Genomic DNA, 16532 nt, shown 5'->3' with positions numbered 1-16532 from the left:
CCTCGAACAGACAAAGCCTTGCTTACTGCTGACCTGAAACGTCTCAGCAAAGTGTTGAAAATATGTTCAATTGTCGTTAAAAGTGGCGTGGACGACCGTTGGCGACGAAACCTTTCTTGGCCAGGAGCCAGATTATGAGGTTGGAAAAGAGGGATCGGGGCAAGTTGCCGTTTGATATGCGACTATGGAAGAATGACCCTGCTAAGATCGAAACCGTCCAATCAGCTCAAGACACAGGTGGCATCTTCATAATCGAATCATCAAACAGTACCGCCGCTATTCTTCCTCCACCATTTTCCCTGCCTTCGACCCTGTTCGACCCTGTTCGGCCTCAACAACCAAAGTGAAAATCTTTCTCAAGTACAAATACAGTACACAGATCTGTGTTCTGGTCCACGTGCTAGACTCGTCTGGACTTTGTGTCCGTGGCCCAGAACTCACAGCCAGGTTCTCCAATTAGTTGGCGAGAAACAACTCCCTCCCTGTCAATTCGCTGATGAAAGCTAGCCCTAGGCGAAGCCGACTTTCTAAGATTTGGAATGACGGTGTGAACCCGGCTTTCACCACGTCCATCCTGATGGCGGCTGTAACAGGGTGATGTTCATTAGACTTGCTTCCAATTGCGATCCACCTGCCTGACTGCACAGTGAGCATGGTGCAGGAGTCGACACGGTGAGAAATATCGCGGTGGACCAAAAATTCCACCAGACCACTATCATCCAGGAGTGTGGCAAATTGTCGCCTTGGACGAGCCCGGATATTTCCTCCGAGTGGCATTTTTCGCGGAAGGGAAACAAAGGTGTGCTCCACTGGTCAGCCTTTCTGTGTCTATCACGGGAGCGAGATCCGTCGACTCAGGAGGCCCATAGTTGGAGAATCACTCGCCGTTGATGCCGTGCTATTACGGAGGACGGTTTTAGCAATGGCACCAATGGTTCTTGCCGGAGAATGGTGCGGCATTTTCAAACTATATACAAGTAGATTGGATCCTCCAAGGTTCGCAGCGACCGCTTTGAAAATCCTGAAGCGCAGTACTCTCGCCAGATCACTGCTAAGTCTAATGCTTCTGTATTCGCATGCAGATATTGACACCTCGTCCTCTGGCTCTGACAGATCCCCCCTTTGGCAGCGCTATATCGCGAAGACCTTCCTCGATATTTGCACGCGTTGCAGACACCGTACGGTCCTCTCCCTTCATTCTAAGACGATGTCACTGGTTCTTCATCTTGCAATGCCTCATCGCGCTGTCGGGTTGTCTCAGATCTCAATAGCTTGTTCATATGGTTGAAAGCGTCAGACTAGAAACTGAAACTCGAAAGAAACATATCATGTTCTTAGTTTTTGGACTGAGTTCACACTTTCTATGCTGATCGGCTTTGTGGGTATATTGCAACATTCCTTATTTGAAATGCAACATGAATCTTGTACTTGGCGACATCTGAGACTGCGGCCTTTGGATACGAACCACAAAAACTCCAATTTACCTTTCAGTGGAGAGAAGATGATGTCTCTCAAACAGTTGAGGTCGCTCAGGAATCCGAGGAGTCCTTGTCTTCATTCTCAAAGCTCTACGTCGGCCCCCCACAGCAACCGACCTTGGAAATAAAAATAAAACAAAGAAAAGTTATAATCAAGACAATTTATCCATAAACATTGGTTTAGGTACGTCAAAGGCCATGCTTGTACGCTCTGCTGTTTCAACTCTCAAGCCTTTGAGAATTACATAGGCCCAGCCGTCCCCCTGTTGCCGTTTCTTCGCGGTTGTGCTAATGCCACGAGCAGCTTTTGAAGCCTCAAAGAAGGTAAACGACAGTTCGAATTTCTCCCTATCTGTAGCAATTACTTCTTTGCGAAATGCCTTATTAATGATCGGCTTGCCATAGTTCGGGACAAAACGCTAATAGAGGTGACGAAGCTACTATTGATCAATCTATTGCAATCCTCGCAACTCAATGTGCCACGAAACACGGTCCCGTAGTATTGGACCAGCAAGGGATAGAAGAAAACAAAGAAACGCAGGGGGATCATCGTCTGCTCCTTTGATCATCTCATCAATTTTACCCGAGGTCAACCACATGAGGCCTACAAGGCTACACCTGACAACTTTGCTATATTGAAACATCATCTCCATCCCTCCAAATCAGGATCGTCAAACCAGAATCCGAGCAGCAAATTTCGACAACTGTACCACCAAGCTGAGCAGCAAATCCCCTTAGCTATCCCACATACCCTCGCCTAACCCCAACAGTGCATCTTGCAACCCTTTCCTTGCCCTAACAGCCTCCTCTCGATCGTCCCCTCTCAGTTTCGCGCTGAAGCACAGCTCGACAAGTGTACGCAACTCATCGTAGGTGTATCCTACTTCCTTCTTCTGGGATTTGCATTCCCGGACGTATTGTAGGATCGAATCTGGTCCGGTGAGAAAGAGGTCGAAGTATCGACTTGAGGAAATGAGGAGACCATCATCTTCATCGCCATCCCTTGAATCCTCTACGTTTGAGATGCCAAGGCCATTTTGGTCCTTGGTATTGTCGGACCAACTCCTTCGCTTATCCGTCGTATTTGCAAGTATGGCTCTCAAATTCTGCTGTACGACCATTGTGTCGATCCTGATCCTCTCTGCTCCATTCATATTCATTACCCCAATCACATCAGCGGCGGCCACAAGATAGCGATCTACGAGCTGCGATAGCCCCTTGAGGATGAAATTCCTCTCCCGCGCGCTGAGGAATGATGCAATGTTCGAGTCGAAGGCAATGAGATCGTTGTTGAGTTCGAGGACTAACGGGGACGCCGAGGACGGCAGAGAGGGTAGAACATAAGGGTAGAGTCCTGAATCGAGACGCGGAGTACCCGCAGAATCCCGGTTGTCGGGCGGGGAGGCTGGGCTGTTGGCGTAGTCAGGCCCTCGTAAAGTCCGGGATAATTGATGAACGATACCACACCTGACATCGATGTGGAGAGTCAATAGGCATGTCTGAGCCAGTGAGCGGAAGGAGGCCACAACAGTGTCGAAAGGAATTGCAGTTTCGGACGTGAGAGGTAAGAAAACCGGGGCTGCTGCGCCAGGGTTGGCGGGCGTTTTACTGGAACTGCCACTGCGCAGACTGGTGATCAATGTCCATCGCCGGACGCTCCTGCCTTGCGATCCGCTCCTTGCATGCGAGAGTCCTGTATGTGTGCTGGTCTCGACGTTGCGGATTTGTACCAGAGCGGCGCCTAACCATTGCATACTGTTGTAGAGCAAAGAGAGTTGGTGGACTGATTTGGGGTCTGAGATGATGTCGTAGGCGGAGAGCGGGTTTGTCTTCATTGCAGAAAGGAGAGTCTGTACCTCCTTGGTGATCAGGCTGGATCGGGACACGCCCTCGCTGCTAGATTTGTCGTATTTCAGCAGCTCTAGTGCAGCATCGTGGACCTCGCCGGATGCTGCAAGCGAGGCTGCCGTTTTGGTTGACAATGTGGTGGAGCCACTTTGGTTCGGATCTGAAGACGCCACACGACTCACCAAAGCCTTATAGAAGCCGTAACACTTGTCATAATACGTGACCAGCTGGTCGATGATGAGTTGAGTGAACATTTGATCTTGTGGAATCGAGCTCAGCATGCCTGAGAATGCACGGATCAGTGCCATGAAGGACACTGTACCTTTGAAGATCGGATGCGGTGAATGCTTCGACCATTGTGAGTCTTCTGAGAACGCTTCTAGGTCAATCATGGCTTGCGTGCAGAGTTCAGTGACTGCTTCTTCGAGCTGGGGATGAAACACGTTGATGAGGAAGTCGTCGAGGAAAGTTGTCAACGTGCTCATGGGAATATGTGCCGTTGAAGGTACAATATCTTTCAGACGTTGCAAGAATGTCAACGATGGAGGTAGCAAGATGGTCATGTTGAAGACGCCTGGCTCAACCAACAACTTATGTCCCGCAACAGTACTATCCTGCCCAGTGCGGTCTGAAACCAGATCGGATCCATCTCTTGCACGGGATTTGCTGACCAAACCAGGTACTGAGCTCTTGAGAATCTCGTTCAATTCGTCCTCTTCAGCTTTCATGGACTCTGATTTCTGATCCATTTCAGAAAGCCGGAACATTTTCTTGTTCTTATCGCGCTGGGGCCGGGCAAAGATGTCGGTGCTGGTCGTACTAGTCAATCCAGATCGCAAAGTCGTGTGGTCGCCATCTGTCGCCAAATAGTCGTGCAATACCGACCGCATCTCCATCTGATACAATTTCCACAGCTCCTTGAATCCAGTGGTATATTTTTCAGGCTTTGCAGCCTTCTCCCTCACTGCGATACCTCCAATAACCTCGTGAAGCACCCGATGACTCTCGGCAATCGCTTCGAATTTGGAATACAAGGTCCAGAGAAAGTCAGACAGCACTTGTGCCCTCCCATCGCTCATTTGCAACGAGTATGCCTTTCGATTTGTTTTGCTGAATTGAGCTCTCAGACGGCTAGGATATTTGGCGTCTATGTCGTGGTTAGTTTTCTCGGCGACCTTGTACAGCTCGATTGGCATTCTCTGCTCGATTCTCGAAACAGCCTCCCCAAGCTGACCCAGTTTGTTGAGTGATTCGATGATCATGTGTATATAGTAGAAGGTGTCGGTTTCGGGGTTCTTCGCTGGATCTTCCACCATAGGCGTCGAGAGATCAACATTATTCAAGTAATGGTTGAACGGGCGATCCCAAGCATTGACGCCCATGGCCATCATATTGTCCTTTGGATCTCTATCTTCCCCATTGGCTTTCTTGCCTTTCCACCTGTCTTTACAATAGGGGCTTCTTAGATAGAGATGGTCGTGCAACTCCTCAATGAGGATATCCAACAAGGTGCTCTCCTGATTGGCGAAATAGCTTCGAAGATCGGAGATGGCACCAATACCGTCAAACTCACTCTTCGTAATATTTTTGAGACTATCCATCAAGATGTCGACGGCCCCGAGGAATTTCTTCTCACTGATTTTCTCTTCGAGCTTCGCAGGAATGAGTTTGAAAGACTCGATTTTGCTCAAGGTGATGAGCATATCGTCAAGCTCACCGCTTTGCTCGGCTAGCGTCCTCAGTTCCGGCCGAGTGCTTAGCATGCCGTCCTTTACATTCATCAAGCCGACTTTCAATTGTCTCACACGACTTTGACTATCCCGAATGGCGTTCTGGATTTTGTGATAAGTGCCGACTGCGCTATTGAAGTCGGCATAATGCTCATTGACGACTGTCTTTAAACACTTTTGTAGGTCAACGTGTGTGTTTGCGAAGTCCCCCTCTTTATCGGCAAGGCCCAACGAACTAGGATCCATAAGCCTGAGGGCCATCTTGACAGGGACGCAATCGTCACCCTCCATATCTTTCCAATTTGATTGTATATGACGGAGGATTTCCTCCATGCTCTTTACTGGACGGCGGGGGGAGTAATGTCGGTTAGGATTGTCTGGAGGAGGCTGAGAAGGGTAGTTCTGGGGTGCCGTGTAACCATTTGTGGACGTTTGTTGGCTCATACCGGAGTGACTCGGTTTCGAAGCGATCGTGGACGGCGGAGGCATCTGTCCTCGCATCTCTCTGCCATCTCGGCTCCTACTCTCATTGTACGCTCTCTGACCCTCGTTGTTGTAAGCCCTCTCCCTTTCCCGGAATGAGGGTGTGGGCTGCCTCTGTTCGAACTCTTGGGGTTCCTTTGCTCTTCCATAGTCGTACTCATTCCGCGGAGCAGCGGCATCCCCATATCTCGCCCGTGGCATTCCCCCATAGCCTCCAGCGACACTCGTCCCTCCCGATCCTGCCCGTGCTGACGGCAGCGGGCTCGGGGACTCTCGATCGCGCTGGTCATATGGATTTGATCTGCGCCTGCGCTCCTGAGGTGCGAAACTGTTCACGGATGGAGAGGAACCATTATTCTGCTGGTTTAGGTACGGGTCCGCATAGCGACTGCCGGAAACAGTGTTGGAAGCATTCGTGGAGGCATACGGATTGGAGTCGTTGGACTGGCGAAGGCCCCCGTATCCGCCATTGATGGCATAAGGGTTGTTACCGCTCATGCTGACGGAAGCTGCAGAGATTGGTGCAAGGGAGTGGCATCTTTCGTCAGATGCAAAGGGAAAGAGGCATTGACCCCAGCAGAGACTTAAGTGAAACAATGTTGACGAGGAGTTTAGTCGCAATGGGGAGTGAGATGAAGACGAATCGCGCTTTGTGAGGGAAGTTGGAAGTTGGAGACCCCGGTCAAGGCTTCTCATTCCTCCAATCGGGCTGGTGGCCGCATTCATCCGCCTACTACGGCGAGCCGAGCACAAGTACAAACAAGTACAAGTGTGTACCTAGCGAACTAGAGCAGCTAGGAGGTACCAGGGAGGCATTTACTGCTCCATACTGCAGAGGAATCAAGCAACGGTTTGAAAGCCCCTGTGAGCACTGATCCTTAACGCTTGAATTCTTCATCTCAAAGATTCTACGCCTCCTCGATCAGAAAGCTTAGGGTCAAGCGATATATCCAAATCCGCTTCCCCGGCATGCAATCCAGAAGTCCTTCACAATGTCACCCGTCTTCCTGGCGCCTCGTAATGCCTCGACCTGCGCCACAAACCGGTTGCGTTGTTCCAACGTCGTAGCATTGAGGGCCTTATCGCTCATGACCCCGGACTCCTGCTTGACTGCTGCCCTGAGCACCGCTTTGCTCATCATGAATTGTTTCTGCACGAATCTCTTGAGTGTTTCGGTCAGGCTGTCGATTTCAGACCGGGCACATTCTCCCCCTAGGAGACGGAGCACAAGTGAGAGAATCCGTGGTCCAGATGTTTGAAGTACACCTTTAATCCGCGCACTCGCTTCGCTGTCAAGCCCAGTCTCCGACCCACTGGCCTCTGCGAAGGCCGCGAAGAATCCTGCCGCTGAACGACGCGGAAGCGTGTCTGAGTCTGTCATGACAATCAAGCCCAACTCCACCGATACGGCCGCTGTTTCTTGACTGTCTTGCATACTAAACCACATTGCAGGCCATTTCGTGAGCAAGCGGCTTAAAAATTCAAGTGAACTGGAAGGGAAATTGTTATTTGGGAGTTGCCTTGCTTCCTGGTGTGTTGACAGAACGTGCTGCTGATTGGAAATGACTGCATACAAAAGGCCGCTGACGCTAGCCTGAAGATTCTGCGGGCTTACAGAAGCTAGAAAACTGGAGGCGCAAGCCATTGCGTTGTCGATGCTTGGATTCTCGAGATTGATGAACTGACTAACTAGCTCGAGGCCGATCGAGTCTGTAAACTTAAAGGGGGATGGGTGCTCTTCCGTGAACCCAGATTTGATGAAGTCGCAGCAGGCGTCGACAAACACATTGTCAACACAAGATTGGACTTTCTGCATGGTGGCGTGGTACATGACAAGCACATTCTGCTGGATGAGGGCACCAGGGCCACTCGTCCAAAATTCTGAAGAGCCCATGCCCGCGGCTTCTAAGTCCACTGGTACATCTGCCGGGGAACGCAAGCCTTTGCCTATTGAGGCAAGGGTCTGCATGATGTCAATGCAGCCTCTCAAGATGTCGCTCTTATCGACATTGTTGCCGTTCAGGGTCGTTAGTGCGTGGCCAATGGGCCCAAGAAGCTGTGACAATGGCTGGACTTTGGCTTCTTCGGCCGGTAATGCTTGAATGATGGCGGCAACAGCAGCGTATATCCGGTGTCTTTCTGTCTCGCCAATGTCCTCTATGGAAGCTAAAGAGTCCATGAACTGTGGCAGTCCTTCTCTAAGCATTCTTCTGTGAGAGTCGCATAGGTTGTATATTGCCCGAGAGGCAGCAGACGTTGACGCTTGTAAATGCAGCGAGGAGAAGAGGAAATTCAGGATTGAGACCAGTCTGTCTGGATGTCGTTGAAGGTATGCCACGTTTTCGGCGATGAATCTAATGGCAGTCCGCAACGCCCGATCTGGAACATTGTTAGCGGTCTGAAGTAGATAGCTCCATGCTTGGCTCTCCAGGATCGTGGTAATAAGGACATCGTATGTGTCAGGGTCGGATGACATGGTGTCGGAGAATGCGATCAGACTGAACGTTCCGGCTTCAAAGGCGCTCCAGTCCAGCGATGGACTCTGCCCAAGGATGCTCTTGACAATTTCCTCAATTAATGCGTTCCCAAGAACAGTAAAAGCCGACTGGAAAAAGTCCTGCACATCGTAACGAAAGTCTTGAAATTTTGCTCGGTCATCGGTGTCCCAGGCGTGGGTCTCGCTGGACATTTGTTCAGAGGGGATTCTGATCTTAAGGAGACAGGCCTCGCATGCATTGGCTGTCAAAACCTTGAGAAACCCTTGGGCCGGATCGTTCACGTCTTCCCAGTCAGCGTAGCCCTCGACAATTTCACTAATCTTCTCCAAGACAATTTGGCACACTGGATCCTCAATGACGGCCACCCCTTCGCAACAGAGAAGTCGTTGTAGAGTTCGGACCACCTCGTTGTATCGATGATTGTGTAGGAAATCGGGTTTGGTGATGTCTATGTGACTCATGATTGACTCGAGTAAATCAACATAAAGGACACCGTCGGTAATGAAGTCGCCCTGAAGAAGAAGATCTACCATCCCTCTTACCTTGGGAGAATTGGCAATGCTAGCCGGGAAGTTTGGTAGAGCCTCTCGAAGAAGTTTTGCTGAAGAGTTCTCCAGGGCTATGAGCATTTGAAGCACTGGTCCTGTATACGTTTCTTCCTCAAGATAGTTGATTGTCGTCGCGATGCAGTCTCTGGCGATTCCTTCACTTCGACGCGCTTGAGCAATCTCTGCGTACTTGATCATGCTGGCCCAATAAGGCATCGCTTTCATAACCAGCTGGAGTATATCTCCAGAATTGATTCGTATCTGTTCCAGCGCTAGTGTTGTATGCGATTGGCCAATCGTGCGCTTTATACAATACCTCAATAGAAGCCATACATCGAGACAGTTAGCAGCCACACGATCATCAAGTCTTCCTTCGTCTAGAGAGCTGGAAGAGCGACTGCTCAGGTCCTCTGCCATAATTGTAGCGACCATGAGAACTCCCTTAAGCTCGTTGTTGGAACAATTATTGCAGGCTTCCAACAGCTGGTCCATGCCCGGTAGATTTTCTTCAGAGGCATAGTTCTTGCTGAGGAAAGATGCCAAGATCTGTCTGAATGGAAGGTTCCAGCCTGAATCTCGTCTGGCAAAGAAGGTGATGAGGGTTGAACCGAGCTTTTGGAGAACGAAATTTGAATCTGGCAGATTCACTAAACGTATGTAATTGCCCACTAGCGCTTCAAGCAGGGAGCTTCTCATGTATTCATCCTTCCCCATACCATCATGGTCCCTGACATTCCTTAGCGGCTTTGGTGACGCGAAAACAGACGAAATCCTAGATACTTACCAGTCGGCGTTGATCTTGATAGTCAAGGTCAAGGCACCATAGAATCGTATGGTAGCTTCTCCATGATGAAGAAGGTCCAGAGCTAGTTGCCATGCTGACTTCTCACGCTGGAGCCGCTGGATCTGCTTCTGTATCTCATTTACGCGCTCTGGGGACGACTGATTAGCAGGCTTATGAAGCTCGACTATCAGCTGCTCCATGGTCTCTATGAGACAGGTTCAAACAGCACATTCTGCTCCAAGCAGAGGAGGTCCTGGTCCTTGATGAAGCGGCAAGGATGCGTTGACCAGGATCCAAGTACGTGGAATGCGGCCTTTGCCGGAAAATTAGGCCTTGGTCTTGGAAGCCTCAATCGTGGAAGGTGCGGCTGGTCCAAGGCCTGGATAAATGGAGGAAAATCAGAGATTCACGCCCGAGGTTAACAGCTGATCCGGTAGAAGCTTTGCGTGGAGATTTGCAGCGTGTCATACGATTCCAACATGACTTGAGCAGGCACAATCGATCTCAAGAAATTTGGAGAAGCAGACGGCGCATAATTATGGTGGATTTCTGACTTTTTCCAAACGCCCAGGATATCAACATGAAGCTTAGTGCGGTGGGGGAGTGATTTGGAAGCGACTTGTGAAAAAGACCTGTAAAAGACGTGGGTTGGCGGACAACCACAAGGCTGCAGCCTTGCCAGCAAATGATCAGTTCGGCATGCTTGCCCAGTTGGGCCGCTGCAGTCCAGCCATGTCACCAACAAACGAATCTAGCAACATGGCACATGAGCTGAGTTTGAGATAGCCGTATCTGTATCTTCCTACCTTCACAGGGTCTGGCTTTCAATGCGCTGGTCGTTCCTGCGTCTCCCGTCGTTGCTGCGTCCCACGTCGCCTCGCTCGCAGACTCTCGCTTCTACACTCTCGCCCTCACAATCAGTTCGGTCTTTCTCCTTCTCAAGCTCGTTACGAAGGGTCGACATGGAAAAGGTGGACACCACAAAGCGTTTGTCGCAGCTGCGCGATCGCATGCGGGAACATAAACTTGATGTCTACATTGTGCCTTCGGAAGACAGTCACCAGTCAGAATACATTGCACCTTGCGACGCAAGGAGGGCATACATCTCTGGTTTCACTGGGTCCGCTGGCACGGCCGTTATTACCCTCGAGAAAGCAGCTCTGTCGACAGATGGACGCTATTTCAATCAGGCTTCGAAGCAGCTCGATGAAAACTGGCTGTTGTTGAAGCAGGGCATGGAAGACGTCCCCACGTGGCAGGAATGGTGCGATCATCATCTCCGTTGACTTGTGCAAGACTGAGCTGAGATTAGGACTACAGAGCAGGCAGAGGGCGGCAAAACAGTCGGCGTCGATCCCACCGTAATTACAGCTTCAGATGCTCGCAAACTAAGTGAGACATTGAAAAAGAAGTCACATGCTACACTGGTCGGGGTCTCGGAGAACCTCGTTGATAACATCTGGAATGACAGGCCACCCAGGCCGGCAGAGAGAGTTATTGTCCTCTCCGAAAAGTATGCTGGAAAGCCTTACCAACAGAAACTCGATGATCTTCGCAAAGAGTTGAAGAAGAAGAAGGCTGTTGGAATGGTTGTCTCGATGCTTGACGAGGTCGCTTGGCTTTTCAATCTCCGCGGAAGTGATATCCCATATAACCCTGTGTTCTTCTCCTACGCAGCTGTTACACCAAACTCGGCTACGCTGTATATCGACTCGGCCAAGATCGGGTCGGAAGTGAGAGAGCACCTCGAAGGAGCAGTGGAAATCAAATCTTACGACGACCTCTTTTCTGATCTCACGAGCATCGCCGAAACAGCAGCCATTGAATTTCAGACCAACGGAGTCACTAAATCCCATCCTAATAGACTTCTGCTCTCCAATAAATCGTCTTGGGCGCTATATCTTGGCTTGGGTGGCGAAGACAAGGTTGAAGAGTCTCGAAGTCCTATCGCAGACGCGAAGGCTATCAAGAATCCCACTGAACTTGAGGGGATGCGACAATGCCACATCCGCGATGGTGCTGCGCTTAGTGAATACTTTGCCTGGCTGGAAGGAGAACTACACAATGGATCATGGGTTGACGAAGTCCAGGCGGCTGACAAGCTCGAGGCGATCAGGTCAAAAGGGGAGCATTTCGTTGGGCTATCTTTTGACACTATTTCAGCTACAGGACCCAACGCCGCCGTGATACACTACTCGCCCGAGAGGGGGAATTGTTCAACAATTGATGTAAGAGCTGTATACCTGTGTGATTCTGGGGCTCAATACCTCGATGGCACCACCGACACGACGAGGACTTTACATTTCGGTACCCCAAGTGATATGGAGATCAAAGCATACACTTTGGTGCTCAAAGGGGTCATTGCTCTAGACCGCGCCGTCTTTCCCAAAGGCACGACAGGATTCGCCATCGACGCGTTCGCTCGCCAACATCTGTGGCGTGAGGGACTTGACTACCGGCACGGCACTGGTCATGGAGTGGGTTCCTACCTCAACGTCCACGAAGGCCCTATTGGAATTGGCACGCGCGCCGCATATTCGGAAGTCTCGCTTAGTATCGGCAACGTCATCTCCGACGAGCCAGGATATTATGAAGACGGCAACTTCGGGATCCGGATCGAGAACATGATCATGGCTTGTGAGGCCAAGACGAATCACAAGTTTGGAGATAAGCCCTGGATCGGGTTTGAACATGTGACTATGGTGCCCATGTGCAGGAAATTGATTGATCCAAGTCTCTTGGACCCGGAGGAGAGAGCGTGGTTGAATGCGTATCATGAGGAGGTGTGGGAGAAGACCAGTGGGTTTTTTGACAAGGACGAGAGAACCACGAAGTGGTTGAGGAGGGAGACTGCCCCGATTTGATGCAAGAGAGATTGCGTCTGCATCAGGTTTGAAGGCATTGAACCGACGAGGGAAAGTGAGGACGTCTTGTGCAGGCCTGAAGATTTTAACAACCTCATGCTATGCTGTATTCGTTTTCATTGAGCACTTCTCTGGGCGAGTGTCATTGGAGGAGGAGCAGAGAAAAGGGGCTTGGACTAGAAAGATGGTATGGATATGATAATAGAATCAAAGGCTACCCATAGCCAGTAGAGAAAGACAGGGTTTGGCCACTCCTACGAGGTTGTCTGTCATATGGCAACCATCTCACTCTCCTGCTTCCCTTCCCCTTATGCCCGTGGGCTTCGACCAAGCGAGCAGCCTGCACTCACACATCCCTCGTTGACGCAATCCGTGCAGATCTTTTAGGTGCTCTTGGGTGCTCTTGGGTGCTCAAGGTGCTCTAGGTGTTCTTGGGTGTTGTGGTAGTGCCACGTCATGGTCGAGTGATTCCCCGTATTGGCACTTAACAGAATTCCACGGCGGGATCTTTTTTGGGCTAAATGCAAAACTGGCCTGACACGTGCCCGAGAAATTGACCGTACAAATCAATTTATCTTGTATATTTTACAACATCTCTCTCCACTGCCACCCAAGACGCCTTCTGGCGACCAAGGAAGAAAGGAAAGGATTCAACATGGCGAAATATGACCGTTCCACCACTCTAAATATCGCCTACCTGGGCCCCGAAGCTTCATTTTCCCACCAAGCAGCCATTGAAGTCTTTCAAAACTCCTCGTCTGGACATGTCGTCTCTTTACACCCCCTCCCCTCCTTCTCGGCTATATTCTCGGCTCTTCAGTCAATCCCGTCATCTGAACAGGCCATACATTATGACTTCGCCGTCGCTCCGATCGAAAACAGCACCAACGGGTCCATTGTCCAAGTCCTCGACTTGCTGGCCCGGTGCGGCCACTCCCCAACGCTCTACCCTGACTTGGAAGTCTGCGCGGAATACTATCTTCCTGTTCATCACTGCTTGTTCGTCTCGCCTCCATCAGGGCGGGCCTCAGCTTCCTCACGGGCCGCAGAACAGTTAGCCGAGGGCAAGGATGGGTTGATGAGCGCAATCCGGACCCTCTACACTCATCCACAAGTCTGGGGCCAATGTCACCGTTATTTATCTAAACATTTCCCTCCGGATATCGTAGAGCGGATTGACGTGGGAAGTACCTCTGCCGCTGCTCAGCTGGTGGCCCGCGAATCTCACTCACAGACCCAGACTAGCAAGCTCAAGGCCACCGACGGGATCAGTGCTTCGATCAGCCCGAAACTCGCCGGCGAAAAACATCATCTACTGTGCTTAGCGGAGAACATCGAGGACGAGCCCGGGTCGAACACGACGAGATTCCTCATCGTGCGGAACCGGAAGCACCAAATACAGTCTGAAAGTTTTCACGCGTCTTTTTTTCTGCACAGTAACCCTGTTAACGATTTAAGATACAAGTCCCTCATATCGTTCACAATATCCCACTCCCAACCGGGCAGTCTGGCCGATGCACTGGCGGTCTTTAAACGTTACGGTTTTAATCTGACGAGCATTGACACCCGGCCCAGCAGGACGCGGATCTGGCAGTATGTGTTCTTTGTGGAGTGTGAGGAGGCTAGGGACGATTCACAGGATGGACAGGAAAACAACCGAGGGGAAGCTAGTCTCATGAAGATGCTTGAAGAACTGCGCAAGTTTACTGAAACATTGAGATATCTAGGGAGGTTCATGGACCAATTGCCTAGAGGCCAGCAAGAAGACGAAGCAGAAAGGTCGAGGTGATGGAGCGGAACTGAATCGGACTGAAGTAAATCGCATTGAAAACCTTATGAGCAGGTCTTGGAAGGGAGTGACTATCTCAAATTTGCTTGCACACAGCAAAGTCTGTGTGGACCAGGTCAGCTACGTGCTGTTGCAGATGCCCCTGGGTCTCTGAATGTTAGACTTCTCCCTGGTCAAATAGAGCAAGCAACTCGCTGACGTCTGGCACAGCGAAGATGGTGACTGCGAGCAAATCTCAGGTAAGAACTGAACAAGAGTTGAGCTTGATGTTGCAACGAATGACTGGCTCAATCGAATATAGAGTCAACGTCGAAGAGTATTGGGGCTCTCTTGCTGTGGGAGTTGGTCAAGAGCTTCTTGGATCTCAGATCCATCTCAGCATTCCCTTTTCTGGGCAATCCAAGCAGAAATCCTTGCTTGTCTGTCGACATATGCGGCTGTCGAAGGCATCGGTTGTAATATTGGGCTTACATCAGATTCTGTCCCTGCATCTCTGGAACTTCATCGGAGTTTTTACAGGTGTGCCTGGCATTTAAGATGACAGGGACTTCTGAACCGGAATGCCGTCGTCAATTCAGACCATTACCATGTTCCGAAGGCTGGAACGTCCTGTGAGCACTCAAAGAGTCAGAAAGATGTTAAGTTTTCCACGAGTAGATGGCACAGGATGGCTTACCGTGGCGTAAGTCGAGGGTCTGCCTTGCTGGCGGCTTCATTGCTCGCTCAGCGCGCGCGAAGGCACTGTCTCTGGTACCTAAGTTGTCTAGTCGCGTGAATTGTGGCTTGCCATTGATCTCCGCATCATCTAAATGCGTCCCTTGCTGCCGGGACTGGGTCGCGTCACTAGGACGCCCAGGCGAGCGCGGAGTTGCCGTCAAGCTGCCTTCAACAAAATTGTCTTGTTGTTGAACAAAGCCTGGAGATGGATGCTCCTCGCGCTCTACTGCGAGGTCGTTGAATTGTCAATCATCATAAAATTCGTCTTCGTCGTCAGCGTCAACCAACTGTTCAAAGTTGACCTTGTAGCGCAAAATGGCACCAATACCACCAAATCCTTTCACAAATTGATTACCCTCGCTGGAGCGGTCTGAAACGAACTCCAAGGTGGCGCCAAAGTCCTTGTACTTCTCGGCAAGCCATTCAAGGAACGAACCTTGGTCGACAACTTCCATTTCTTGACCAGTATCTTTGTCCATGAACTGTTCGCGGTCGGCTTCTTGAGCCTTGGTAGTGTGCAGGATCCTCTCAGAGCCATCCGAGGCCTTCAAAACCCAGCGAGTGACGTCGAGGTTCTCGTAGACAATCAAGGTCTCGGCCGCGCCTAGTTCCAGGGCTTTCAAGGTGTCTTCTACACCGTAGCAGACGCGGCCGCTGTCTTGACTGATCTCCTCGAAGTATTTGCCGATCAGTTTCTTCTCTTGAATGAATTTGACATTGCCTAGGGTCTCGGACGCAAGATCGATAGCTTGGTTGAACCCATTTTCACCACCGTAAGAGACATCAACCACCTTGATAACCTTGGCTTGAAGACGTGCGTCGAACATGTCGGACTGATTCAAGTCGTTTTTGAAATCTGCTGATCCAGCAAGGACGAGGCCGGCAACGTTGACTTTGTCGTTTGTGATGAAGTTCTGGACGGCCAACTCTGCAACTTTTCGCACATAGTTATGACGCTTTTCTTCTCTAAGACGAGCGAAACGAAGAGCAGATTGACCACCTCGACCATGCTTCTTTGGAAGATCAACAGAGAATTTGTGAACGACTTCTCTGGTGTTGCCACTCAAGGTTCCAAAAAGGGCGCCGTTGCCATCCATGACGATGAAGCCAAACTTCTGGTCAGACTCGAGAAGTTCGCTCAGGGCCTCGGTGTGAAATTTGTTGTCGCAGAGGTAGAGAGAGGTGTTGATGGGCTTGAAAGGCTCAAAGTCTATGTTGATCTTTCTCTCTTTCCCCTCCGAGGTGATAATTTCACCGCAGTATACCACCAAGCCATTTGGGGGGACCTTGGAATACAGCTTCAGGCGCTGCTGGGTGGAAGTGATGGCCGAAAGGACGGAAAGACGATTGACTCGAGACTTGATGTTGGAGGCGGTACCGAATTCTTCAGCCAACATTTTAGCAGCGCGAGAGACCTGATCCTTTGGTGCTATACACGAGTTAGCAATGAGCCACAAGAGCTAGGGTCTTCAGGCGGTGTGACTTACGGATAATGAGGGAGATCATGGAGGTGCCATTGCCTCTGGCGGCTTCGAGGCGTTTGATGAGTTTCTTGACCTTCCAAATCTCGATGTTCTTTTCTGCTTCGTTCTGTTGAGGTGCGCTCATTTTTGTGGCGGGGGGGCCGAGCAGAGACGGCCTGCTGGTGATGGAAGAGGAAGCAACAGTGTATGAAGAAAGGAAAACAGCGACAAAGGTGAAGGAGAGTGTGGAAATCTCAGTCTATGACGAGGGAGAAAACCACAGTGGCGTTGAAATGAGTTCGATACTTTTATGAGGTTTCTTCGTCGAAA

General features: G+C 50.5%; 5 protein-coding genes across 5 annotated transcripts; 2 read left to right on the top strand and 3 right to left on the bottom strand.

The window, feature by feature from the left end:
- Positions 1-2212: 2212 nt before the first annotated feature.
- A1O5_00063 (uncharacterized protein) lies at positions 2213-6037 on the bottom strand (the record flags this gene model as incomplete). The annotated part of the gene is made up of 1 exon (XM_007740684.1): positions 2213-6037. One exon carries the CDS (start codon positions 6035-6037, stop codon positions 2213-2215), a length of 3825 nt encoding a protein of 1274 aa, XP_007738874.1.
- A 439-nt stretch (positions 6038-6476) lies between these two features.
- On the bottom strand, positions 6477-9569 carry A1O5_00062 (uncharacterized protein; the record flags this gene model as incomplete). The annotated part of the gene is made up of 2 exons (XM_007740683.1): positions 6477-9312; positions 9370-9569. 2 exons carry the CDS (start codon positions 9567-9569, stop codon positions 6477-6479), a joined length of 3036 nt encoding a protein of 1011 aa, XP_007738873.1.
- Positions 9570-10331: 762 nt separating this feature from the next.
- Positions 10332-12233, top strand: A1O5_00061 (xaa-Pro aminopeptidase; the record flags this gene model as incomplete). Its single annotated transcript, XM_007740682.1, has 2 exons — positions 10332-10633; positions 10682-12233. 2 exons carry the CDS (start codon positions 10332-10334, stop codon positions 12231-12233), a joined length of 1854 nt encoding a protein of 617 aa, XP_007738872.1.
- Positions 12234-12888: 655 nt separating this feature from the next.
- Positions 12889-14022, top strand: A1O5_00060 (uncharacterized protein; the record flags this gene model as incomplete). The annotated part of the gene is made up of 1 exon (XM_007740681.1): positions 12889-14022. The coding sequence occupies one exon, from the start codon at positions 12889-12891 to the stop codon at positions 14020-14022; it is 1134 nt and encodes a 377-aa protein (XP_007738871.1).
- Positions 14023-14984: 962 nt separating this feature from the next.
- A1O5_00059 (eukaryotic peptide chain release factor subunit 1) lies at positions 14985-16347 on the bottom strand (the record flags this gene model as incomplete). The annotated part of the gene is made up of 2 exons (XM_007740680.1): positions 14985-16168; positions 16227-16347. 2 exons carry the CDS (start codon positions 16345-16347, stop codon positions 14985-14987), a joined length of 1305 nt encoding a protein of 434 aa, XP_007738870.1.
- Positions 16348-16532: the final 185 nt, after the last annotated feature.

This window comes from Cladophialophora psammophila (genome assembly GCF_000585535.1).
Source record: "Cladophialophora psammophila CBS 110553 chromosome Unknown aczJe-supercont1.1, whole genome shotgun sequence".
In the NCBI taxonomy this organism is placed as follows: domain Eukaryota; kingdom Fungi; phylum Ascomycota; class Eurotiomycetes; order Chaetothyriales; family Herpotrichiellaceae; genus Cladophialophora; species Cladophialophora psammophila.
Note: the sequence above shows the minus strand (reverse complement) of the source record. Positions and strands in the feature narration are given on the sequence as shown.